The 26,466-nt window shown below is 42.5% G+C and overlaps 1 protein-coding gene across 1 annotated transcript in view; it reads left to right on the top strand.

Annotated features, from left to right (window-relative positions):
• TTC7A (tetratricopeptide repeat domain 7A) overlaps positions 1 to 26,466 on the top strand; it is a 224,768-nt gene that overhangs the window by 46,989 nt on the left and 151,313 nt on the right. Inside the window, exons 8-11 of the mRNA XM_015411853.1 lie at positions 483 to 546; positions 8,314 to 8,451; positions 11,237 to 11,320; positions 19,965 to 20,069. Coding sequence (XP_015267339.1) covers positions 483 to 546; positions 8,314 to 8,451; positions 11,237 to 11,320; positions 19,965 to 20,069 — 391 coding nt within the window. The remainder of the gene's footprint in view (positions 1 to 482; positions 547 to 8,313; positions 8,452 to 11,236; positions 11,321 to 19,964; positions 20,070 to 26,466) is intronic.

The following is a 26,466-nucleotide window of genomic DNA, read 5'->3' as shown; positions in this document are numbered from 1 at the left end:
CAAATAACTGAACAGGATGCTGGATTTCAGATACTGAGTCAAAATTATACCTAGATTTTTGGCTGTGTGTCATTGTTGGTCCACATAATCTGCTTTTTTATTTTTGCTTTTTAAATAAAAAATCACACTGTTAAAACCTCACTCTGCCTGTGAAAGTTTTTCATGCCATTTTGCCAAGGGGAGAAATGGGCCAGATAGTCTGGGTCAAAGCATCATCAGCTGCCATACTTTTCAGAGCTATGTTCCCTCACAAGAGACACGTCACAGCTTTTAATCATCCAGTTCTGAAAAAAAGCTATTGTATAACAAATAAATCATGCATGAGTTGTTTCAAGTTACTAGTCCTGTGATGGTGTTAACAAGAGTGCCCTATGAGCTAATTCCCCATCTTTCTTATTCGTGTCTTTAGTTGGGTTTGGTTTTTGTTTTGGGGCGTGTTTTTTTGGTGAAAAAACTACTACTATACCATGTTTGTCTTTCAGCCTGTACAGCCCTAAAGACAACGTAGAAGAGGCCCTCCTCCTACTCCTGATCAGTGAGTCCATGGTAAGCCAAACAACAATTGTTTTAAAGAACAATAATAATTAAAACAATTACTTACAGCGATTGGGATTATACCAGATATGTGCATGACAAGATTTATTTGTTGTTGGTTTTGTGAATTGAAAATGGACTTTTTGCTTACAAAACCTTGCCTGTACAGCTGAAAATAAAGCAGTTTTTTTTTTAATGCAGACAGAGAGCGAGAGTGAGCTGTTACTTTTCTGAGGCATCCCTGTATGACTATCAATTAACAGTCTGAGGAATTTGTCTGGGCAACAAAAAACCCTCTACATTGACTTAACAGTGGATTTCCCCAGATGTTCACTTTAGAGTGCCATCCTAATCAGCATTACACCCTTTTACAGTCATTGAAGTCAGTGGTCTTAGAAGGGTATAGCTGTGCTTAGGAGTGCATTGCAAATCACTAAAAATCAGGTGCCAGCATGGGAGGGTGCAGAAAATGAATTGTTTGGAACACTTTTGGATCATTCTTAATTGTCAGGTTGATATTCAGGTGACTTATTAGTTATTCAATCAATGCAAAAGGTGGCCTTTACCACAGAAAGCTTATTTGCTGCTGTCATATAATTCTAAGTTGAATCTTTCCTTGAGGGGAAAAAAATCAATGTAATCTAACTTCTGTCATAAAGGTAAAATGTTACAAACTATTAATTCAGGATTATGAACATATATACTTAGTTTACTAAAACTTATTGAACACTTTTCACTACCTTCCAAAATAGCATAAGGAATAAAGCAAATAATAATAAAACAATATTGAAGATCTCATGACAGCAGCATTTATAAAAGGACTAATAATCAGGTCCTTAAAATTTTTCAGTTAAAAGGCTATTGTGAATAAAAATATTTTATCTTTTTTCATAATAGTTTGAGGGAGGAGCTAGAGAAATCTCCAGGGGAAAGCTATTTCACAGTTCTGGAGCCACCACCAAAAAAGCCCTTCTTCACACAAGCAGGACTCATAGATCTCAAAAGCTCAGCAGGATTCATATGGGAAGAGGCTCTCTCTAAGATGCTCCTTGATTAAAGTGCTCAGTGGTCACTCATTCAGGCACCAAATAGCATTGGATGCTTCCAGTCTACTGATGTAATCACCCCTCCTCTTTTTAATGCACAGAGTCAGTCAGGTTGTATTTTTATTAAATGGAACAACTGCAGATGCAACAGGGGTACATAAGAATTCTGCTGAAAAGCAGTACATTCTTATAGTTATTGAAACATTTAAGAAAAGAATTAGACAAAATCAGGAAGAGGAGGGAGGTGGACATCCTTGGAAATACCTCTGCAGAGGAATCCGGCCCACTAGAGACCAGAAAGCAAGGGCTATATATTTTGGGCACTGCCAACAGACTCAAAGAAACAGTCTGACTCACAGTCAGCCCCTGTTCCTGGTGGGAGGGAAACTGGCATTGTTTTCAGTAAACTGGAAGGACTTTTCCAGGAACAGATGGGTTCTTGAGCCAGTTACCAAGGCCTGCATGATAGAATTTGCTGGCACACCCAGAATCAGCTGTATATTTTCAGCAGCCCAAGGCACAAAATTAAGAAGCATCTTATTAAAAACAATGTAATGAGTTATCTTCTGCAGCTTAGAGCCATCAAGAAAGTTCCAGAAGACCTTAACTGAATGGGCATGTACTCTGTTGTGGGTTTTTTGGTTTAGTTTTGCTTTTGGTCTGAAAGAAAGATGAAGGTTCAAGACTTATCCTTGATCTGAACAGAGTCTTAAGAGATTTGTCACTTTTTTACATAGAAAGCATCTCTTCGACTGTAGCAGGGTCTTTTTGTGAGCCAGTTTGGTGTAGTGCTTAAGTGCACGGACTCTAATCTGGGAGAACTGGGTTTGATTCCCCAATCCTCCACTTGCAGCTGCTGGATGACCTTGGGCAAGCCATAGTTCTGTCAGAGCTGTTCTCTCAAGGACAGCTCTAGAAAGTGCTCTCTCAGCCCCACCTACCTCACAGGGTGTCTGTTGTGGGGAGGGGAAGGGAAAGGAGTTTGTAAGCCGCTCTGAGACTCCCTTGGGTAGTGAAGGGTGGGGTATAAATCCAATCTCCTCCTCCTCCTCCTGCTCCTTCCTGAATGATCCATATTTTCATTATGCCCACATGACAGTAGCATCAAAGGTATCTCAAATTTTACTTCAATGGGCAATGTTATTAACTTTTGTTTTAGATTTGGCCCTATAGCTTCCTTTCTGCAAACAGAGTCGGGGTGCTCATCATCCTCCAGTCCTGCAATATGATAGTGGTTACATATGTCAACAAGCAGTTCAACTAACACAGACTACAGGGGGTAGGCCGAGACAAGCAGTATGTCGTGGCAAGCAGTCATTCTGTATTGCATTGCATTGTAGGAATCAAAAGCATGGGAAGAACAGCCAGGAGAGTGACTGGCTCAAGCAGCAGGCAGTAAATACAAATACAAACAAATGACCTTTCAATATCATGTTGAAACGTCAGTATACAGACCTAAAGGGAAACTGGAAATAAGCACAGGTATCCTCCCTCACAATAGTACCAACTTCAGTTCTACTTCCTCACAGGTCCAGCATGACGTAGGAAAATCCGTGTTTCATAAGCAGGGAGAAGAAAAAATAGATTTGAAACACACTATGCAGTATAGGACAGGGTTTTGGTGGTGGAGAAATGTTAAAGTATGTGCAACTTTATTGCTCACATTCCTCCCTCCCTCCTCTCCCTCTTGTTTTGCCCCATGGTCTATTTTAGACTGCAGACTCCTGGGGGGATAGGAGGAACTTGTCTGTTTTTCTCGTATGTAGTTCATCATGAACACTGATGGGTACTGTATAAATGATACACAATAATAATAATACTCCATTAATAATAATAATCCATTTAACAATAAACCACTGCCAGATTTCAGTGGTTATTATGGATGCAAAAAAGCACTTACACAGGAGGGGTGCCCATCTCTGGGTCTGTTTTAATAACCTTTCCCTTGAGTCTTTTTTATTCTGCAGTTGTTCTTCATTTTACTAAGAGAGCTTTCTCAGACCTAGGAATGGAACATTTCCCCCCTGTGTTTATTTTGAAATGCTCTTATTTACATTTTGGAAATCTATTCCCCTCTTAGTTTTGGTAGCTCAAAGTACATTGCAAATGCCAATAAATCAAATCCTATTCAATGTCTGCCTTTAAAAAAATAATGGCAAGAAAATGGCATCTTGTTGGCAGGTTCTGAATCAACATAATATACCACAAGTGGTTCAGGGTAATCTGGATGAGTTTGGCTAACTTTTCTGTGCTGAACTGGAAACTAGGATGCCTGCAGCCAAGACTAATAAACATTGTGTCCAATGCAACAGAGACTAGAAATAATTCATCACAGCCTTTTTATTGAGTCAAGAGATTAGATGGGATTTAATCTTGTAAAGGCTGAGGAGAAAAAAGAGGACAGGAGATGCTGGAATCAAAACTGGGAGCATTTTCTGGCTTCTGTGGTTCTATTAACCCAGATTAGTTGTGGAGAATTTGTTCTGTCCCAAAAAAAGAATATGTGGTTTTTTTTATTTATTGTGTTTATTAATTTTTTTCCATCTGAAAGCAAATAGCAGCAAAGTTTAAAACAGCTAAACTAGCATAAATTTTGTCTTACTTACTTAACTGATTTATGTTGTTTTAGTTGTTTGAAGCCTCAATTTTGTCTTACTTACTTAACTGATTTATGTTATTTTAGTTGTTTGAAGCCTCGCTGTTATTTACAAGGTACTATACTATAAAAATAGGGCTGCGGTGGCTCAGAGGTTAAGACGCTGAAGCTGCAGACCGGAAGGTCTGTAGTTTGCCAGTTTGAGACCCGAGTGCCACATGACGGAGTGAGCTCCTGTCTCTGGCCCCAGCTCCTGCCAACCTTGCAGTTCAAAAGCAAGAAATTGTGAGTAGATAAATACGCTTCGGTGGGAAAGTAACAGCATTCCGTGCACCTCCACGTTTAGTCATGCTGGCCACATGACCACAGAAAAGTCTTTGGACAGCACTGGCTCTTCGGCTTGGAAACGGAGATGAGCACTGCACCCAGAGCCGGATTCGACTAGCTTTCAAGCAAGGGAAACCTTTACCTTCACACTACAAAAGTAATTAATTGGCAGTGGTGTCCCCTTCTTTTCCATTCAAGTCAACACTGCTTAGAATGGCATTGTAAGTAAAGCTCTGCTGGATCAGACCAAAGGCCACCCTAGTTCAGTACTGTGTTTTCCCCAGTCATCAACTAGACCAGAGAGGAGGATAGAAAAACATCTATAATTAACAGCTAGTTTCGAGTCCAGCAGCACCTTAGGGACCACATCTGACAGAGGGTGCTTTGACCCACGAAAACTATATACTTGTTGGACTCTAAGGTGCTACTAGAATCATAGAATCACAGAGTTGGAAGGGGCCGTCTAGTCCAACCCCCTGTTCAATGCAGGATCAGCCTACAGTGGCCCTGACAATGTTTGTCCAGCCGCTGCTTAATGACTGCCAGTGAGGGGGAGCTGATTGCACAACACTTGCTGTAAAAAAGTTTTCCCTAATAATCCAGCTGGTACCTTCCCACCCCTAATTTAAACCCATTATTGCGTGTCCTATCTTCTGCTCCCTGCCCTCCTCTAAGTGACAGCCCTTCAAATACTTAAAGAGAGCAATCATGTCCCCCCTCAACCTCCTCTTCTCCAGACTGAACATTCCCAAGACCCTCAGCCTTTCCTCACAGGGCCTGGTCTCAACACAGACTCAACACAGCTACCCTCTGAAACATTTATAATGAGTAACTGACAAATGAAAATCCAGGGTGAAATTTATCGATTTATTTAAAATGTTTATATACTTACCTTTTTGCCAAGCATCCCAGGACCCAAGGTGTACAAGAACATAAAAATAATGGGATAAAACAATAATAATCTGAACAACAAATATAAAATACTTTAAAACTTTATTGAAAACCAGTCTAAAACAATTTATGCCCCACTGGCAGGATATTCACTCTTTGTCCCCAGAGCTCTCTGAAATGGCTGTTCAGCAGCCTTGCCAGAAAGCCAGAAGAGCAGAAGTCCCTCTGTCCCATGTCCACACATATGGGACAATCACTGAGAAAGCCTGAGCCCAAACCATAGGAGTATGTGCCTTAGACAAGTGATAGTAGAATTCTCTGGGAACAATGAAGTGTGAAGAGTGAAGAGTCTAGTAGTAGCCAAGAACAACAACAACAACAACAATGCTTTAACTGATGAGGGAAATACATATCCTGCTTATGCCTTCTTCATTGCTCAGTACATGCAAGCCATAAATATAAAACAAGATACTATTGCTTCTCTTTAATGTCAGCCATCACAGTAATACTCATCCATTGACTAGAATGCTGGAAAACAGGAGGTGGCTTGCTTTTTACAAAATGATTGGGCAGAATCCTGCCTGCACATTTGCCTTTATGTATCAGCAACAATAAGAACTAGAGAATTCCTTTCAAAAAATGAAAGCTTAGAATACAGGCCACCTAATGATGTAATTGTGCATTGGGTCACAGCGCATAAAATCGGAACAAAACACAGCCATAGAGGAGACTTTACAGTTTGTCTGTCTGGCTTTGTTGTTAATGTGGAAAGGACCTGTGAGGGTGGGGGAAGTATTGCATCTTGGTCTACTATCTAAATTTGCACCTCAGTTGCAGTCTGGAGACCCTGATCAATGACCTATTTTAGTGATTCCACCATGTTACAAACCCCAAGGAATATCTCCATATGGGGCCACTGATGCCATCATATTTTAAAAAATTAATGTATGGGTCTGGTTAATAATGTTGCAAGCAGTCTAGTGAAGCTTATTCTCTCCTGCCCACCCCTACACCAGAGCCAGTTTGGTGTAGTGGTTAAGTGTGCAAACTCTAATCTGCTTTGTTGTTAATGTGGAAAGGACCTGTGGGGGTGGGGGAAGTATTACATCTTGGTCTGCTATCTAAATTTGCACCTCAGCTGCAGTCTGGAGACCCTGATCAATGGCCCATTTTAGTGATTCCACCATGTTACAAACCCCATGGAACATCTCCATATGGGGCCACTGATGTCATCATATTTTAAAAAATTAATGTATGGGTCTGGTTAATAATGTTGCAAGCAGTCTAGTGAAGCTTATTCTCTCCTCCCCACCCCTTTCTTTAATTTTAGTTTGAATATACCTCCATTCTTTAGGACTTGGAATTTTGAAAATTCCTTGGATTTGAAATGGGATATAATTTTACTCAAAACTGCTGATATAATTGCTAAAAGTCTGGAGCAAATAGGCCACAGTTCCCTTTTTATTTCAATGCAAAAAGTCTCTATATGCAGTTCAGTGAGCAAAAGCTTGGGTGAAGAGTATCTGTGCTAAGGCATCACTTTAAAATTCCTAGTTTGGCCCACTGACAAATGCTCAAAATAGCTGACTCTGATGTGATGCTGATTACCAGCTTTCAGCATATGTGGGGGCTTGTTCAGTGCAGCTCTTTTTCACAAATAAATGTCGCAGCAGACTTACTGGTGCAGAAACTTTTTAATGGTGTGGTTTGCAATGTGGAAAGACTTAATTGGCAATAAGGATTGTTACATGCATTCTGCCTTCCCAGTGCACTTTTAATCATCCTCTTAAAGGAACACATCATGACAAAGAAGTGTCATTGATTATTGAACATGTATGAGCTCTAATTTCCCCCCTACTCCTTATATAGGCTCTACATTTTTTGGTGTTGGGGGGATAAAAAATAGATTAGCTACACACCTCTGAGAACCAGATCAAGAGCATAGGCCAGAATCAGTTTTGAATCAATTTTGTTTTCTCCGTCTGCCTCCAGTCAATTGTCAAAAGAAAGTGGCTTTTGGAAAACACAAAATGGTCCCTGCTGAGCACAGGATATCACTAATTAATGGAAATGCTTCTCCTTGTGCTGCTGCTGTTTCAATTTCTGACATTCTAAGGAAGCACTGGCCAAAGAAGAGTAATTTACCCCCCACACACACACTTCTGGCTTATGCAAAAGCCTTTACTTCACACTGGCCTCATGCTGGCTGTTTAGGTAGTTCCTGAAATTGTGGCTGCTGTTTTTGGGGCTGTGTAATTTGCTGGACTTGCAGGTAACTAGGAAGACAGCTACATTTCCCTATAAAAATGTGAGACAATCATGAATTGAGGAAGTTCATGTGAAGGGTTTCCTGCAGCCATGTTGCATTGTGCCATAGCCCTAGTATGGACTGTTTTGTGCTACTAAATGCTGCAAACTGTCAAAATGGAATTGTGGAGTTGGAGTCAAGAATAGTACAGTTGATCTTCAGAAGGTGATTTGTGAAAGGCAGTTTAGAGAATAGTATAAAATGCAAAGGGAACATTGTGATTCTTATTGTAAGCCACAGTTGCAAACAGCAGGAAACCTGGAATAACATTTTTTAAAGGGCATGCAGTTGCCATAGTAAAGTTGCAGGCAGCTGAAGTAAGTCAGCACACAATTAAAGTGTGGCCTTAGGCTTTTGAAAACTCTGACCCTCTAGGCCTTTGTCATCTCCCATTCTACAGATTCTGAGAGAGAATCCTCAGGAATTGTCTTCCAGCCTTCCTGTAAATGTGTTCTGCCTTCTTGAATTAGATTCCTGCAGATGAATCTGTAAGCTGGTGCAGTGCCTCACTTTGACATACAACATCTGTCTGAAGACCCTTCTGCGGTGGACTTGGCTCACGCTCTTTGTTACTGCTCAGCCTGATCTATTTATTTTGAATTCATTGTCAGGCAAACCAGGAAGCAGTAATTAGCCGGGCCCCAGACCAGAAAGCTGATCGAGCTGCCAGCCTGCAGGATGCGTCAGCAGTTTATGATCTCCTCAGTATCACACTGGGCAGAAGAGGGCAGTATGTCATGCTTTCTGAGGTAACTAACCCAACATTTTCTTTTTTAACAGAGACAGCACTCATAATTTTTTCAAACAGAAGCCACCTTGCTTATAATATTTGTTGAAGTGTGTCCAAATGGCAGTACATTCCACTGAAACATTTATTGGTGTACAAATTCAGCCTTGGGGCATAAGCAATATCTATGACTCCATCTGAATTAGAATTCTGGGACCATTTTCCTACATCCTACCAACAGTGTAGAAGTTGCTGCAGATGGCTTAATGTTTTGCCACTAACGTGAGAAGCCCAGGGCCACGGGGAGAAGCCCAAGCTACAGCATTTTTCCATAGCAGCACTGTCTCCCTAAGAAAAACATCCCCTTCTCAAACACAGCATGATGAAAGAAAGGATGTTCGGGCTTGGTTCATACAGTCAAGGGAATGCAGCAGCAGAGCTGTGTGGTGGTAGAATGGACCGTGTAATTATTTATTTAGAATATTCCTGTGTCGCCTCTTCAGAGTTCTACTCGGAGCATCTTACAATTAAAAACCACAGTATAAAATACTAGCTATTTAGAAAACACAGGCCATTATGATATGTTTTAATCTATATTGTTGTGGTTTTATTTAAATTCTGTGTTTTAGCTGTTTTAACATATCTTGTGTAAGCCGCCCTGACCCTGACTTGGCAGGGAGGGCGGGATATAAATTAAACAAATAAAATAATAATAAAAAAAATTAAAACACACATGCACAAGCCTGGATAAAAAGATGTGTTTTAACCTGGTGCCTAAAAGAAAGTAAAATGCTTCAAAGGGGAGGGCATTCTAAAGGCATGGCGCCACCACAGAAAATCCCCTGTCTCTAGTTGCCAGCCATTGACCTCACCTCTGAAGGCAGGGGCACAGAGAGTGGGGCTAGAAAGGCAGAGCTTCACTGGCTGTCTGGACTGCACCACTTCAGACTGCAGCTAGTAAATCAACTTTTGGGATGCTCCCTTATGTTTGTTTTTTAAATCACTTTCTGCAGATAAAAAACCAGCACAGCAAGCAAAGAGAGGGAATATGACTTGTTGGGCTAGTTTTCCATTTACATGGAGTTTTTAATGCAAAGGAACATTCAAAGCTGGAATCCACTAACTGCATTCTGAAGTGTGAAACCACCCTAGGTCTCTGTCACCTTATTCTCCTGCATGTGATAATTAGGCTGGAGAGATTACCAACATGATGAACCAGTGAAATCCTAAGAAAACCTCTCTGGGAATAAGCCCCACTGAGTAGACTTTAGTAGGATTCTGAGTAAACCTGTTTAGGATTGCTTTATAAATAACCAAACCCAGCATTCTCAGTATGTCAATGAAAAACCCAACCTAGTTCCCTGTGTGCCTGTATGAACTATGTTCAGGTTTCTGAGTGTCAGAACCTAGGGTCAGTCCAAGCTGAATTCCAGGGTCAGAGTGAAAGTTCAGTCCAAAGGTCAGTTACCAAGACAGCAGAGTCCAATTCAGAGCATTATACAGGAAGCAAGAGCCAATAGTCTGAGGTCATTCATAAGTGAAGGGAGGAAGATGTCAGAGTTAAGAGCCAGTCCAAGGGTCACTGAGTCAAGACATTAGTGACTTGTTGCTTCCACATCAAGCAGTCTCCCTTGACTTGCTTTTATAGGTCTCTGCAGGAAGGTCTTACTTGCAGCCAGCTGCTTGGGAGTAACCCTGCAACTACTCATCATCAGCAAGCAGCTGGCATCGGGCCAGGAGAGATGCCCTTTGTCTTGTTTCCTGAAGCTCCATTCTAAGCCTTTGTCTCCGGCGCTCAAAGGGTGTGGGTGAAACTGGCCACCTGGGTTTTCTTTGTTGGAAGTGGGCTGGAAGGTGTTGTTGGCTCTACATCAGCTGTCAGCTGTGAACTCTGAAAAGCCTGCAGCTCATCTTCTTGCTTGCTGGTTTCTGCTGGTTCAGAGCTAATTTCCTGAGGCTCTTCTTCTCCTGAGGAATCCTCACTGTTGCTGAGCCCTGGCTGACCCATGTCACCGAGTTAGAGAAAATGGGAGTGAACTAAGGTAATGAAACAGTTCTTTCCCCCCAAACACTGTGAAAATATAACTGAAGGCATTCAGACTACTTCACTTGAGCCACCCTGATTGTATGGGATATCTCTTGCACACCTCTGACGTGAACCATCCCAGGTGGATACTTCTGTTGTAGGCTTTTTAAAAAAATTACCTAATGTTGAGGGTTCTGAATCCTCTTTTGGTAACCCATTCTACAAAAATTACAGTGGAATAATATACCTAACCATCCACTCTGGTCATCTTCAGAGGCCTTGCTTCTGGTCTCCCCACTATCTGAGGCTAGACTACGTGGTGGTAAGTCAGGAAAAGGGCCTTCTCAGTCATCGCACCAAACCTTTGGAACCCCCTCCCCAGGGAGATTAATCTGTTTCCCTGTTATTATCTTCCTCCAGTGGGTAAGGACTTTTTTTTCATCTGGGAACCTCTGGCACACTCTTATTGGCCCTCAACCCTGGTTGTGTGTGTTTGTATGTCTATATGTTTTTATTGTATTGTTAGATAGATACACACATGTGCATGAATATATGAATTTATATAACACTGTTTTAATGTTTTAAGGGGTTTAATGCCTTGATATTTGCCACATTGAGGATCCTGTTTGGATGGAAAGGGGGTATATAAATGTTTTACATTTCAAAAAGTAAATGTTTGCTTGGTCCCATTTTATTTAGTGGAGCTCACTCCCAGGCACATATTCTTAGGACTTCAGCCAAAGAAATCTGATGATGCCTCTCTTTTGTTTTTCCCTGTTAGTGTTTAGAACGTGCGATGAAGCTTGCATTTGGTGAATTTCACCTCTGGTATCAGTTGGCACTTTCCATGGCAGCTTGTGGCAAGGTAAGGCCCAAATCAAAGAGGGATTCCCATGATTGAGTAGGGTTGCCAGGTCCCCTCGTCGATCCAGCAGGGGGACTTGGGGGGGGGGTTCTGGGGGGTTTGCCCCAAAACCACAGCATCTCCTGCATGACATCACTGACACGTTGACATCCCTTCTGGGTTATGTCATTGTGTCAGCGACATTGCATGGCAACCTCCCTGCTTAGGGGTGGGATCTACCCGATCCCTTCTGGGTTATGTCATTGTGTCAGCAATGTTGCATGGCGACGTCCCTGCTTAGGGGTGAAGTCTACTCACTGGCCAGCTGGTCCATGGTGGGGAGAAGCCCCTGAAAGCGGGGGATCCCCCACTTGGACCTGGGGGCTGCCAACCCTGTTAATGAGACACCAAGGCAATGGGTAATCTGAACTGTTGTTGTTATATGTAATTAATATTACAAATTATGATGATGGATAGCCTGACTTTTCTCTGTGAATCAAAGCTACTAACAACTATGATTTATAAAGGGATGTCCCTTTTGCCATCAGCAAACTAATTATTCAGGGTCTGCCTTCTCATAACCATTTAAAGAGAGCAAAGACTTGTCCTCTGTTGCTTCAGAGAACAAGACAAGATCCAGTGAACTTAAGTGTTGCAGGGTAGACTTTGGCTGAACATAGGCGTGACATTCTAATGGTGATAGCTGTTTCACAGTGGAATGAATGGCTTAGGGTGGAAAAAGTCTCTCCTTTGCTGGAGGTCTTCAAGAAGCCAGGGATGTTCTATCTTTGAATTCCTTGCACTGAATAGGGAGTTGGGCTAGAAGGCCTATAAAGCCCTTTTTAGCTCCATGGTTCTATGAAAGCAGTTAATTTATTCAACACTGTACTTGCCAAATCCTGCTCCTCCCTTCTTCTACTGGAGCTTTTTATTTTTCCAGAGGGTGTAGGTTGCCCTAGATGTTGCCACTAAATTGCCAGCCAGTTCTCTGTGCTCATGTTAGCACACACACACGAACACATACACAAACACACACACACACACACAGAGGTATAAAACCTAGTAACTCAGTTAATGACAAAAAACCCCTAGTAGCTCAGTTAATGATATGAGTGTGAGGACAAAACCCACAGTTACATAATGTTTATTCAATATTGTTATATTTTTGTACAATGCCATACTACATACATAAAATCTGCTTGGTCCTTAATTATGTTTTAGCATTGTACTGAGATATTTCCAAACAATATTCTTATTCCTGTCGGAATGTGGTAAGGTTGATATAAAATTGTTAATGAATTATCTTGTTGCTATACATAGGAAAGTGTGAACTTAATAGTCTTTTCCCCTCTTTCTTTAGTTTTTAATATATATCAGCTGGACTTGCAACAGTGTGAGTGTGTGCGCGCATGTTTAAATACATGTAGACATAAATTCATTATGCTTCTTATTAAAATTTGGGACCAGACTAGAAATGATGGAGGAAGATCTGTGACTGGATCTCAAGGATTTTAAACTTAGTAACTACCACGGGGAGTGGGAGATTGTATCGAAATAGTAGATGGGGATCTTACATTATAATTGCTGTTTATTGCTTTTTTCAGTTTGCTGTTTATATTGGTGATGTTATCACCAATTTTTAATAGTAGTGAATTCCCTTCTCTGTAGCGTATTCTTTGACATGCTCTTTCAGTTGTGTAAAGTATATTACATCCAAATTCACATGCACACTGGTAGAAGTGTATTTAAAGAAGTGGGAAAAAACAGGAATTCCATAACCTTAAATCTTCTGGAAGTAGCAAGATGTTCGCAAATTGATATCAGGTCTGTAAAGACCGGGGACCTTGGGCATAACAAACTTCCTTCCCCTTTACTTGCTTCATCTATGCAGTATTTTGTTTCTACTGTCAAACCTTTCCTGGAGGTTTCCTGTCATATTCACTGCTATTCCATCATCTCACTAATGGGGGGGGGGCATGCAGCCTACAATTTTTGTCATGCTCTGCAATTCAGTGAACCTGGACTGGGACCAGTAATGAGGGAGAGATGATGAGGAAACAGGACTACTGGGTGCCCTTGGGGTTTTAGGTAAAAGATCACTTTTCACCTGTCTCTTGGCCACAGCCAATTCCTGACAGCATTACTAAGAAATGAGATCCTACATCCTGAGGTTTTATTTTCAGACCTGCAGTACTTGAGAATGTGACTCATAAATATGTGGTATGACGGATACACAGTTTGACAAGTCCTTCTATTGCCCCATGAATCTTCAGATCTTTGATAATAATATCTTTTAAGTGTAACCAGAGGACCTGCTCCTGCATTAATCTTGTTCTGCCTCCTGTTCATGATGCTGCACTCTGCTATGGTTAACTTCCACTTCACGAAAGCTCTGCCCTTATAATCAGAGACAATGAAAAGACTATATCTGATGATGCAATGTCCCTGACACAATGACATCACCCAGAAGGGATGTCATCGTGTCAGTGATGTCATGCAGGGGACGCTCTGGTTTTTGGGCAAGAGTTTCCTCTTGCTGGTCAACACATTAGCATAATACAAAGCCCGTTCATATAAGGATGTGTTAATATTCCTAAGTAAACGTGCAAACAGGCTTTAAAAATAAATTCTCTCAAACTATGCCCCTAGTGATTTCCCTGTTGAATGGCCAGCAGTCTGTGACTCAAAATGCACAACTGTTTGCTGATCAGCTAGCTAAGAGGCTGTCAAGTTTGAAAGGAGGAGTAGACCTTTCTCTGGTGCCACCCTCCTTCCTCCCTCTCCATCATCCTATCCTTAACTATGACTGTTTCACCAACCATGCTGCCCTTGTAACAAACGAATTGGGTCTCAATCCAGTCCACATTAGCATTTGTGAGTGTTGAATGCATGGTAGTTATCCTGGGTTAATTAACTCATGGCAATAAAACAGGAATGTGATGGGGGACTCTTTTGATCGGTGTGCAAATGCAGGTAGTAGGCAAAGGGGACAGCACTTTAATCTCCCTGACTGACTCTTGAAATATTTTTCTGGGTAGCACAAGGGAACGAGGGAGGGGGGCTTTGCAAATAGCTGCTCTGCTCCCGGTGGCACCTTGGTTACTCTGTGGGCGAGAGAATCAAATGGCTCCCAGCTGATGTTTGCTGTTCCACTGCAATTCTGGCAGGGTGTCAGGCAGAGAATGTACAGCGAGGCTCCTTTGTAATCCGTCGCCGCTGTTTCATTTCACTTTCGGCTTCTTGCCTTTAAAAGTCAGCGTCGCGCAGAGATGAGGTGCTCCGGGGCAATTTAATAAGACATGTGACACATGCATTGGCATTCAGAGTCTGCAACTAGGTCGTTATTAGTGTTTGTCTGTGAGTGGTTCAAATTGTAAGCTGCATCCTACCCAATGTGGTATAAGCAAAGTGTGTAGTGTAAGGGCTAGAATATTAGTCCTGGACTAGGGAAACTGGGTTCATGTCTCCCTCCTCAGCCTTTGGACAGTTAATGTATCTCAACCAAACATGTTATGTTTGTTGCCAGGACAGAAGAAGGGAAAAAACCTCATGGTCTGAACTGTTTGAAGAAAGGGGAGAATGCAAATGCAATGAACTAAGAAAAATATATATCCATAAACACAGATGCTCAATATTTAGATTTTAAAATGCAAAAAGGCAACAGCCATGCAACAAAAAAAAGTATAGCGATTGTTTTAGCAAGCTTAATTTTTGACCTGGCAGTTTCCCTGCTTGCACAGAGTGGTACAAATCCTTCCAGAAAGTTATGGGGAACAATTTATAAATATATCTAATGTGCAGTTCCACGGCAGCAAGGAGTGGATTTGATTTGGGATGCTTCTTCTATTGCTTTCCTTGCAAAAGCTTAGCCTGGTTGCTAAGTAACATACTTAAAAAAAAAGAGCACATTCGTCTTTTCATTGCAGTCAGGAGCCTTGGGAGATGCAGGGGCCTTAGATGGCTCCTTAAATAGCTCAAGCAGGGAAAGAAAGTTAAAACATTGTACATCCAGTGGTTCAAGATTTGGTTACAAAGGTCATCCATCTAGAGGACATACAGTTGTTTCATTTCTTTAGCTGGAGAGGAACGGGGGGCGGGGGGTGAGATACAGAAAAATGTACGCCTTGAAGACAGTGCAGCACATGGAAATTTCCAAAGATTCCTCAAAATTCAGCAGAATCATAGCAAGATGACTAAAGCTGTACTTGGATAACAGCCAGTGGCTCAAACAATTGGGTTATCATTCTAAATACTGAGAGCAGTTTTATATTAGATTCTATAACGTCTGTCATCTCAGGCAATTACTTTAATGATGAGGATAAAACAGACCGACAGCAGCTTCTCCCATGCCTGTGGCAACTCCTATTAGCCAGGTACAGGGACAAGTATATATCAGCAGAAGTGCCTGAAACTGAGAGGCCTCAAATTCAGAACTGTAATAGACAATCCATATTAACGTAACTGAATTTAAATGAATATGTGCTTACTTCGGAAGGCAACATCGGAAATGCTAGCACTTTAATATTGTTGATTTTAACACTGTTTTATGACATTGTATTATGTATGAATTATTTATTAATCTGATGAACTGTGTTTTATGTATTATGAAAATTGTTTTGCTGTTGTGAGCCGCCCTGAGCCAGCCTAGGCTGGATGGATGGGATAGAAATCAATTAAATAAATAAATACATACATACATACTTTGGGTTTGGAAGGTAGCCAACAAAGGACACCAACATCTGTGTTTTGCAGTAGTGAGCTTTCAAGAGTATGTTGCTTGTTTGTAGAGGATCTTATGCTTCAAAGTCTAGCTCTGTCTGTCTTCCTTGCCTACTCCTATATGCACTGCTCATTTTGGCAGGGCAGCAAAACAGGGCCCCTCACTAGGCACAGGGCACTTCCCTATGCTACAAAATAAGCTTGCAAATTAATGAAGGGCAAATTGAATTTTAGTTGCATACACAAAACTGAGGTGGGAGGGGAAATTTCTCAGCTGAAGCACCTAAGAACTTTTAGTGTCGTTGAGGGGGTTGATTTGAGTCTGGGGAGGATTTTCCAATTATTTATCCTCCTGTGAATCTCTATCTGGGTGTGTACATTTCTAAAGAAGGTGACATCACACAAATACTATACATTTCTTGTCACCTGTATGAACAAACTGGTTCTACAAGGGGGTGCTTCTTTGAAGCCTCCAACTTGTTAAGAAAATGTGGACCCAAGCAATTATGAATTTGAAATCAGGGATAGTTCAGGTAGGAAGATCTGCTGCTCAAAACTATGTGCAAACATGGAACAGTGGATCATATCAGAGATAATTGTTCAGCCAACCCTGGATTGGTGCTTCAGTTGTAGTTTTTACTCTGATGTGTGTTCTAATGAACAAGTAGAGTTTCTTCATGTCATCCTTCCTCACACATTCCAGTGGTAGGCTAGTTCATACGTACACACACAGATTCCTGTTTCATGCAAAACAGGTAATTCCATCAAAAAGAGTAATGTTGTCCTTACTGGCAGGGCACTTTTTTGCGTCTACTGGAACCTTTATACAGGGGTGATGATATTTTAGGGTTCATCCACTTTAGGGTTCATCCACTTTAGGGTTCCCATTACAGTGGGAAAATTTCAGGGCAAATTCCCTCTAAAATATGTATGATGGATGGAAATACCATATCAACATTGTACCTTGACATTTGGTATTACTTGGGGCCTAACTATATCATCCTCTCATCGTCCCTCGGTCTACCATAAAGACTTTCAGGCAGATGTACCTTGCAAGTTCTGTGCTTGGAACTGAATTCCCAGACAGGCAGGCAGGGGCTCGGTTCAGGTCAGAATTGCTGCTCACATAGAGAAGGGGCTTATGCCTTCTCATCCCCCATGCTGTTTTCCCAATCTAGAATGGCCCCAGGGAGCCACTGTTTGTCCCATAGGGTAAACTTACATGTATTGATGGTTACATATAAGTTTCCCCAGCTAGGCAAATAATGGGTTGCTGGAGCCATTTCAGGTCAGGAAAATGGCACCAGGGGGTTGTGGAAGCCCACTCTCCCAACACATTGTAGTTTCAATGCAAATTGAAACTCTGCATGTGTTGATTCCCAGTGGGGAATTTGCAACCCATGTCTCTTTGTGAAGAACAGAATAAAACATGGGACTGCGGTAGTCATAAGAACAAAAGAACATAAGAGACGCCAATGTTGGATCAGGCCAAAGGCCCATCCAGTCCAACACTCTGTGTCACACAGTGGCCAGAAACACCAGTGCCATCAGGAGGTCCACCAGTGGGGCCAGGACATTAGAAGTAGTCCCATCTAGTCATAAAGAAAACCAGATACCTTTTTGATCTGAATTTCAACAGCCATGCCATTTCACCTTATAAAAGGCATGATTTCTATTTCTGTCCTTATAGCAAGTTAAGGGGCAAGAATTTGGATCTGATGTGGTTGCTGAATGACAGGTGCTAGAACCCAAAATGGAGAATAACGATTGGCTACCTATCTGGATTAGTATTACACGACTTTGCATTGATCAGAGGCATTCAAATGGGGAATTTATATCCTGACGTGCAACTTGTATTGAGATTCTCCCCTGCTATACAGCCACATCACTAATAAGTCTAATTATTACTATCTTGCAGTGAACCTTGCAAACAATGCACTTTCCACCCACAGTGTCACTGAAGAATAGCAACATTTTAATTAGCTAATTATTTAGACCCTACACAAACAGAACTGAATCAGAATTTCTCTAAGATGGCTGCTCTGTGATCATTCAGTCTCCCTCAACTGACTGTTTTTCCCCCATCCTCCAACTTCCATCCCCTCCCCCTTCTGAACTCTCAGCCCCTGAACACTGGAAGGCTCCTGCACATGCTTGCAGTGCCTTACAGGCATGACAGAGAGAAACCCAGGTGATGATGCTTTCCCCTTCGCTTCACCAGGAAATGTACCTGCTGGATATTAAAATTCTTTTTATTAATTTAATTTGTTAAAAGCAATGGGATAACCAGATTTACCATATGAGTTCTTGCGTTCCCAGGGAAGTTACCATTTAGCTCAATTGTTTCCACCCACTCTTCCCAGGCAGCTCGGGACAGAATTTCAGCTAGAGGCTGAGGCCCAGAATGCATTGGAATGACTATAAAGTGACCAGACTTTTTATATGTTTGTTTGCTTCCTAAGGAGCTGCGGTGGCTCAAGTGGTTAAGACGCTGAACTGCAGGCTGTGGAAGGTCGGTAGTTCAGCAGTTCGAGACCCGAGTTGCCGCATGATGGAGTGAGCTCCCGTCTCTAGTTCCAGCTCCTGCCAACCTAGCAGTTCGAAAGTAAGAAATTGCAAGTAGATAAATAGGTACCACTTTGGTGGGAAGGTAACAGCGTTCCGTTCGCCTTGGTGTTTAGTCATGCCGGCCACATGACCATGGAAACGTCTTCGGACAGCGCTGGCTCTTCGGCTTGGAAACGGAGATGAGCACCGCAACCCTAGAGTCAGACTCGACTGGCTTTTGAGCAAGGGAACATTTACCTTTACCTTTACCTTGGTTAGTTAGGTCCAGTTGATATTTGCTTAATCAACACTAATGGCAGGAAGCTGCTTCTTTAGCATCTCATGATGGATGGCTGATACCATCCAGGATGCACCTCTCAGACAGCGCAGGGCAGAAGGAAAAAATGCTGCTCTTCAATAAGTGCCTGTGGGAGAAAAAACTGCTAGCAGAGTTGTAACACAGTGTGGCCACAAAGAGAGACCCAGGTCTGAATGTTGGCAGTGGCTGGAAGGAGTCTGAATGATGGAGACGGGGGGGGGGGTGGCGGCAACAGAGAACTGATACCATTGTCCAGATGAGAAAACACAATACATTTCCACTGCTTTCTCATTCAAAAGAAACTTAAGCCCTGCAGTGCTGCTGGGGTTGCCAACTCCAGATTGGGAAACGGCTGGATGTTTTGGGAGTGGAGCCTGGGGAGAGTGGGGCTTGGGGAGGGGAAGAACCTCAGTGGGATGTGATGTCATAGGAGCCCACCCACAAAAGCAGCTATTTCCTCCAGGGGAACTGATCCCGGCAGTCTGGAGATCAGCTGTAATTCCAGGAGATCTCCAGAGCCTACCTGGAGCTTGGCAACCCAGCGTGCTACCCTAGGACTTCTCACTTCTCAGGAGGCATGGAGAGTGGGTAACTATATTTTTGCTGCTGTAGAACATGTAATTTAATAAAGTGGCTCTGAGCAAGTGGAGAGTCCCATTCTCTGGCACATGGGACTGGGAGGGGGAAAGAATTAAGCTTCCGCTTATTTATTATGTTCTGTCTCGTCATTCCTCCGGGGGGGGGGAATGCAGGGCTTCCCCGTATGATCTGATCCTCACAACCACCCTGTGAGACAGATGAGGCTGAGAGATAAAGACTGGCCCAAAGTCACCAAGAAGGTTCATGGCTCAGCGGGAATTTGAACCTGGCCTGTCCCCGACATTCTAGGCAGTACACCACACTGTCTCTCAGTGTCTAATGTGAGAGTGTGCTTTCAGAAAATGCCACACCTGTACATTCTTTCCTTTGTGAAGCGCTATGGAGCACTGGGGAGATGACATGATGAACAAGCAGCCTGTGCTTAATAAATACACTATCTTAACTACTCTTCTCTTTTCTCTCCCTGTTTCTTTTGACCAGTCCGCACATGCTGTCTCGGTGCTCAGAGAATGTGCAAAGCTGCGTCCTGAGGATCCTACAGTCCCTCTCCTTGCTGCCAAGGTCTGCATTGGGCCTCTGCACTGGGTAAGCAAGCTGGTGCAGTGCTTCTTACATAATGCATTAGGTGCCGCATTGACAGCCCTTGAGTGTAGTTAAAAGAGAGGAGGGATGGGGAGGCATTGGAGGAGGGGAAGAATGGGGAACAGCTGCAAAATTATAGATCTCCACTGAAATGTTGCCATGGGGGGGCACTGAAAATGCTGTTCTCCGATTGTTCAGAGCAAAGGAGGGGGGGAAAAGAGATCCCACTGCAGCCTGGTTATAAATTGCCAGCAAGGAGTTGTTTTCTTGAAGTGATTTCTCCAAATGCTATTTGAACAACTAGTTTTTGTCCCCTAATGACAGTGATCGCGGCCCAGTCCCATGCAAATATATTCAGAAGTAAGCTTAACAGGCTACTGTGTGCATAGGGTTGCAGCCCAAATGAATGTAGCAGCTGATTCTACTGCTCAAAAAGCTTGCTTTGCTCCAACCAGCAGCTGGCTCTTTTTAATTTTATTCTCCATGTTACAATGGCTGAAGGGTTTTCCCCCCCATTTCAGTCTTGTTAAAATGTACCCTCCAGTCACAGCGGCAGGGGTGGGTGGGAGAAAAACCATGCCTCGCAAAATGCTGATTATCTTCAAGAGCAGAAGCATCTGCTGGGCTTTAGCTGTTTGCTTTTAGTATATTCTCCAAGCGAGAGCTGGCTGTTTCCATGAATGTATTCTCCGCCAGGTGGCCCTGAAGTCAGCAGCAGATTACTGCTGAGAATATTCAGTAAAATCAGAAGAGACAGACTGCAGAGAGAAGAAAATATACGTTTGCAGAGTGCTTCTGGTTGATTAATTGTCTTGCTTTTAATTGATCTGACTGAATAATGAACGGGTTGAAATAAATATTACAGTATCACAATACAGGTGATAAAGCCCTGAGGATACTCAACATAGGCCCCGGTCACAAGGGCCGGAAAATGCGGGGGGGGAAGCGTGGCTGTTTGCCCCGGAGCAAATTAATGCGCAGCCGCTGGATCCCACATCCCGCCGACGTCCCGTGGTTCGGGGGGAGGTGGCGATCACACGACGATCCTGCAGCACGGCAAAGAAGCGGCGCGGCGCAATCTCACCAATGGCATGCGCGATTCTGCAGAGCAACGGAACTTTAGGTTTCCTCTCTGTGCGCATGCGCCGTTGGGTGCTTGTGCACATCCTGTGGAGACTTGGGGGGAAAAACCTGTTTGCAACAGGACATGGGCGGGCGCCGGATGCCACAGACTACCACCGGAAACGCGATCAGATGCCAGCCCTTGCCCCGCGGTTTCCGGAAACGAGTACCTCGGAGGTACTAGTTTTTAACTCCGCATCTTTGGCAGGAAGCCTCGGGTTCGCCATGGGAGCTTTACGCTTCCCAGATGTTGCGGTGTGATCGTGCCCGGAAAATCTGCCTATCATCCGTCTCAGTAGCGTGGCTAATGCTCCATGTGACCGCAGCCATAGACTCATATTCTGTCACCTAACACAGACAAATTATTTATTCATAGAAGAATAATTTTTCATTGTTAATATTAAACGTTTTATAGTGCTGGGTAGTCATTTGATATGCATTGCCAAATGAGTACTTAAAAAAATTGAATTATGGGAATGCAGTGTGGGGAAAGGGAGCATGGATCAGTGCATGAATCACATGCAGAAGTTCCAGGTTCAATCCCTGTCAGTCTCCAGTAAAAAGGATCTCAAGTAGCAGGTGCTGGGAAAAACTTTTCTCTGAGACCCTGTGGAATTACTACTGCACATCTGAGGAGACAGTTCTGAGTTAAAGGAACCAATGGTCTTACCTAGAATAAGTCTGTCTCATAGGTTCAGCAATTGTCTTATTATTTTGCTTGGGATACACCTAGATATCTTGTTTTTCACCAGGAAGTGATCACACTTCCTTTGAAATCTTCTGTCTGTAGTACTATGCTGTCTTGCTCCCATGCCCAAAGTTAGTGAACTAGCATGTTCCTTCATAAGAAACCTGGAATCAACTATGTATGTCCCAGCATATTATACAGAAAGCTGAAATATGAACGCATTCGGAGCTGCTAACATTCCTATTCAAGAGGAGCCAGCCCAGTCCCTATTTAACTCTACATGTTAAATTTTGTAGTTAATTAATTATTCACTTTATTAATCAATGTAAGCTTAATTAAAGTACCCTTTGCATAATAATAAAACTGATCATATGAAGTTTTTAATAATTAAATGTGTCAAATTCTGGGAAAGTCTGCCCATAAGAGTAATAGGTTATAATCCACAGGGTCCTATGCACCAACCATGTATCCAGTTTTTTGTGTGTTTTTCCCCCTTTCTCTCCCATATCCATCCTGCAAAGGCTCTTGGCCTATTTTTCCAAGAATTTTTGCTTAAATTTCCACAAACATCCCACGGTTGTGTTTTAAATATAGGAGAATGTATTACATAGAAGAATTACTATGGGAGCAGATTGCAAGAGGAACATAATCAAAAAAGTATGTGTATGTGCTGATGGTCCCAACTATAGTTTTACTTTCCTCATTATGACTAAATGGCAATCATTCATCAATATGGAAGAAAGTAAGGGGTCGTAAAATGTAAATTTGACGCGGTCTTTATCCATTTGTTGGTAGTCCTGCATTGTTCAACACCAATGCACAGTACTTTAGCCCTGGAACAGCTTCTTTCCTAAATACTGTAATTAAGTTTATTGTGTGCTTTCTCATTGCACAATAATAAAATTAGAATGAGATTCTTGTCAATGGAAGTTGAGTGACCTAGTCATGGTGTAAATAACTAGGTACAGTTAGGTATCTGGTATAGCAACCTAAATGGAAAATTATCTACTGTTCAGTTATAAAATATTAAGCTGGTTTATTTTGGGGAAGCTTTTAAAGTGTGACTTCCTCTGTGTATTTCAAGCAAGCTGTAAATATGATGTTAGTTTTGAAATAAATTTAGAAATGTAATTGCCACTTAGCTACAGAGAGAGAGAGAAAGGGGTGGGGGAGAGAGGAGAAACAGAGTTGGAACAGTACATATCAATGAAAAAACTCCAGTTGTGTTCTTTCCCTTTCTAATATGTGTTCCTGGTATGATGTTAGATCCTGGTTAGTTTATCATATTAAAGCCATACTTAAATCTTAATTGCCTAATCTTTTCTATGGCTTTGACTACTCATAATTTTAATAATTGCAGTGATCGGAAGTCTCTCTTCCTAATCAAGCTGCCATTTAATTTACCTACCAGCCTTTGTGTGCAGAATCCCGATGTTCTTTGGACACAGAAAAGAGAATTAAGTTGTAAGCCAAGGACATATTTGATAGAATAAACTCTCCTATTGGGTTGCCAGTTTTGGGTAGGGAAGTTCCTATAGATGAGGAGGTGGAGCCTGGGGAGGTCAGAGTTTGAAAAGGGGAGGGAGCGCACAGGGATGCAGTGCCATAAAGTACATCCACCAAAGCTGTCATTTTCTCCAGGGGAACTAACAGCTGTAGACTGGAGACCAGTCATAAATCTGGGAGAGCTCCAAGCTTCACCTGAAGGTTGGCAGCCTCATCCCTTGCAAACAGGATACCAACTCCAGGTTGGCAAGTTCTTGGACATTTTGGGGGTGGGGCCTGGGGAGGGCAGGGTTTGGGGAGGAGACGGGCCTCAGTAGGGTATAATGCCATAGAGTCATTGGGGACTGATTGGGATTTGTACTGGAGTGGAAAAGCCATTGAGGTAGAGAGGCCATTGGGAACCCTGTTTGGGTGTAAAGGTGGCATAATGGCTAAGAGCAGCGGTTAGTATGCTGTAGTGGTTAAGAGCAGCAGACTCTAATCCGGAGAACCGGGGTTGATTCCCCCACTCCTCCTCCACCTGAAGCCTTTGGGCCAGTCACAAGTGCTTGTTGTGGGGAGACCAAGGAGAGGTGATTGTAAGCCCCTTTGAAACTCCTTAGGGAAGAGAAAAGTGGGGTATAAAAACTAACCTTCTGAATAAATAAATAAATAAATAAATAATAACATTTTCTTCAGGGGAACTGATCTCTGTAGTCAGGAGATTGGCTGTAATTCCAGGAGACCTCCGGGCTCCACCCGGAATCTGGCAACCCTGTCTACAGACCCAACCTGAATAGAGAGGCAACAGTGTCAGAGCTGTGCACATCACTCCAGGGCAACTTGCAGACAAAAGTGCAGTGTGTTGTGAGTGATAGAGAGAAGTATTCTGGGAGAACCGCCCCATCCAGGCAGCCCAACCATTTGCATGAAACAGGTTTCCCCCTCTAATGAAGGGAAGGGTAATTGTAGGTAGACATCCCTTTGGAACAAGTTTTCCTTCTGCATGGATTGGCAGGAGTGTGATCCAGAAGTGCAGACGTACCTACTTTGCGTGAAAATCTATCATTCATTCCTCAAATGTATCACTACTTAACTGGTGAGTTACCTTAGGCTGTTCTTTGCTCCTGTAGGGATATAAAGATTAACAATTTTCCCTCTTCATGTATAGAAATCACTCTCAGTCTTCAGATAGCTTCAGGAATTTCATCAGGCATATGTTGTGAACCTTTTCATGAAAAGCCTACAGGGCAAAAGATAATCACTTGCTTTTAAAGTTATAATGAAGAAACATCTCCAAAGATTTTTAGCAGCTATTTGGAATACCCATTGCCTCATAAATACATGAATTGCCTAGCTAGATTGAGCTGTAGGCCATACGTTTTCCTCCCTGCAATGGGTAGCCAGGCAGGTCTAGGTCCAGTTGTGGAGTCAACGCTTTGCATGCTAATTGTTCTTGGGTCAATTTTTGGCTGTTTCTGTTCATAAATGATCTTATTTAGCCTCCACTTGAGACACTGGAGAGACCAACTGCTGGCCAAGGCCAAGGTATATAATAATGCATTACAGAGATTTGAAGGCTGACTAAATCAGCTCTTTATTCTGTACCAACAGGGCATGATGGAATCGTACTCTGCTGTTTGCTCAATAATTAGAAGGGTCTTTAGAGATTAACTAGCCCAACTGTTGCTCAGTGTAGCTAATCTATAGCTCAACAGATGATCATTTAGCCTCTGCTAAAAGACATCCAGTGAAGGAACATGCACTACATCCTGAGGTATTCTACTGAACAGCTTTTACTATTAGGAAAGTTTCTCCTAATATTTAGCTGAAATTTAGTTCCTTGTGATTTCCACACGTTGTTTTTAGCTCTGCTCTCTGGAGCATGAGGATAAAAAGTCTGTTCCATCTGAGTGACAGGCCTTCAGATCATGTCACCCCTTAGTCTTCTCATTCCAAGCATAAACATGCTCAGCTCTTCAGCCTTCCCACATAAGGCTTGGTTTTCAGACTTCTCGCTATCCTGGTTGCCCTCTTCTGGACAAGCTATTAACTCAGGGGTGTCAAACATAAGGCCCAGAGGCTAGAACTGGCCCATCCAGGGCTCTTATACAGCCTACAAGCAACTAGTGCAAGGGAGGGAACAGGAGACTGCTTGGGGAGGGGAATGGGTGGAGCCACTCTGTGGCTTCAGCATGGTGGAACAACCTCATTTGCTGCAGTCAAGCAGTGTGGGAGCATCTGCCCAGTGCTGGACCCCTGGCTCTCCAGTTCATGTGGGTTTCCTTTGCACACACACACACCCCAGCCCATGAGGCCTTGCAGTGAGGATACACCAACTTGGAGCTTACCAGTTGCTGTCCTTTATACAGTTTATATTCCCAGCACCTGGCATTATGTTTTATGGCACATATGGCCTGGCCCGACAAAGTGTCATTTATGTCAGATCCAACCCTCATAATGAATGAGTCTGACACCTCTGCGTTAACTGTTCTTAAAAAGTGCCCAGAACTGGACATAGTACTCCAGTTGATGCCTGATCATTGTAGAATAAAGTGAATTGTTGCAGCCTGTGATCTGGACACTTTGATCCCATTAATGTAGTCCAAGATTGCAGTAGCTTCTTTAGTTGTTGGCTCGTGTTCAGTTTGGGATTGGCTAAGATGCCTAAATCATTTTCATTTGTACTGCTGCAAACCACATCTCCTCTATGCTATACTTGTGGCTTTGATTTTTTTTTGTTCCTAAATATAAAGCTTTACATTTATACCTGTTAAAATTAATTCTTGGTTTTTCCTTAATGAAGTCCAGTGTAGCAGATCTCCTTGTCCGCAGCATCTGGTAGTCAGGAATATATTGTTTTGTTTTTTAAAATATGAAAGTCCCATTTTGTTGCTGAAGGTTATTGAGAAGACCTACCCTTCATGAGTTTGGAACTGACCTTTCTGTTTTTCTGGTCCGGTACACTGTTGGTAATAACAGATTGATCCATAAAAGAGCCACAAAGGGGATATCTGTGTGATTTCAGTTTAATTATCAAAGCTTCCTCCAAAGAATTCTTGGGATTTTATATTGATGAGGATGCTGGGAATCCTCTGTTAAAGG

This window comes from Gekko japonicus, unplaced genomic scaffold, assembly GCF_001447785.1.
Source record: "Gekko japonicus isolate JY-2015 unplaced genomic scaffold, Gekko_japonicus_V1.1 scaffold359, whole genome shotgun sequence".
NCBI lineage: Eukaryota > Metazoa > Chordata > Lepidosauria > Squamata > Gekkonidae > Gekko > Gekko japonicus.
The sequence above is the reverse complement of the archived record's forward strand: the minus strand, read 5'-3'. Positions and strand labels throughout refer to the sequence as shown.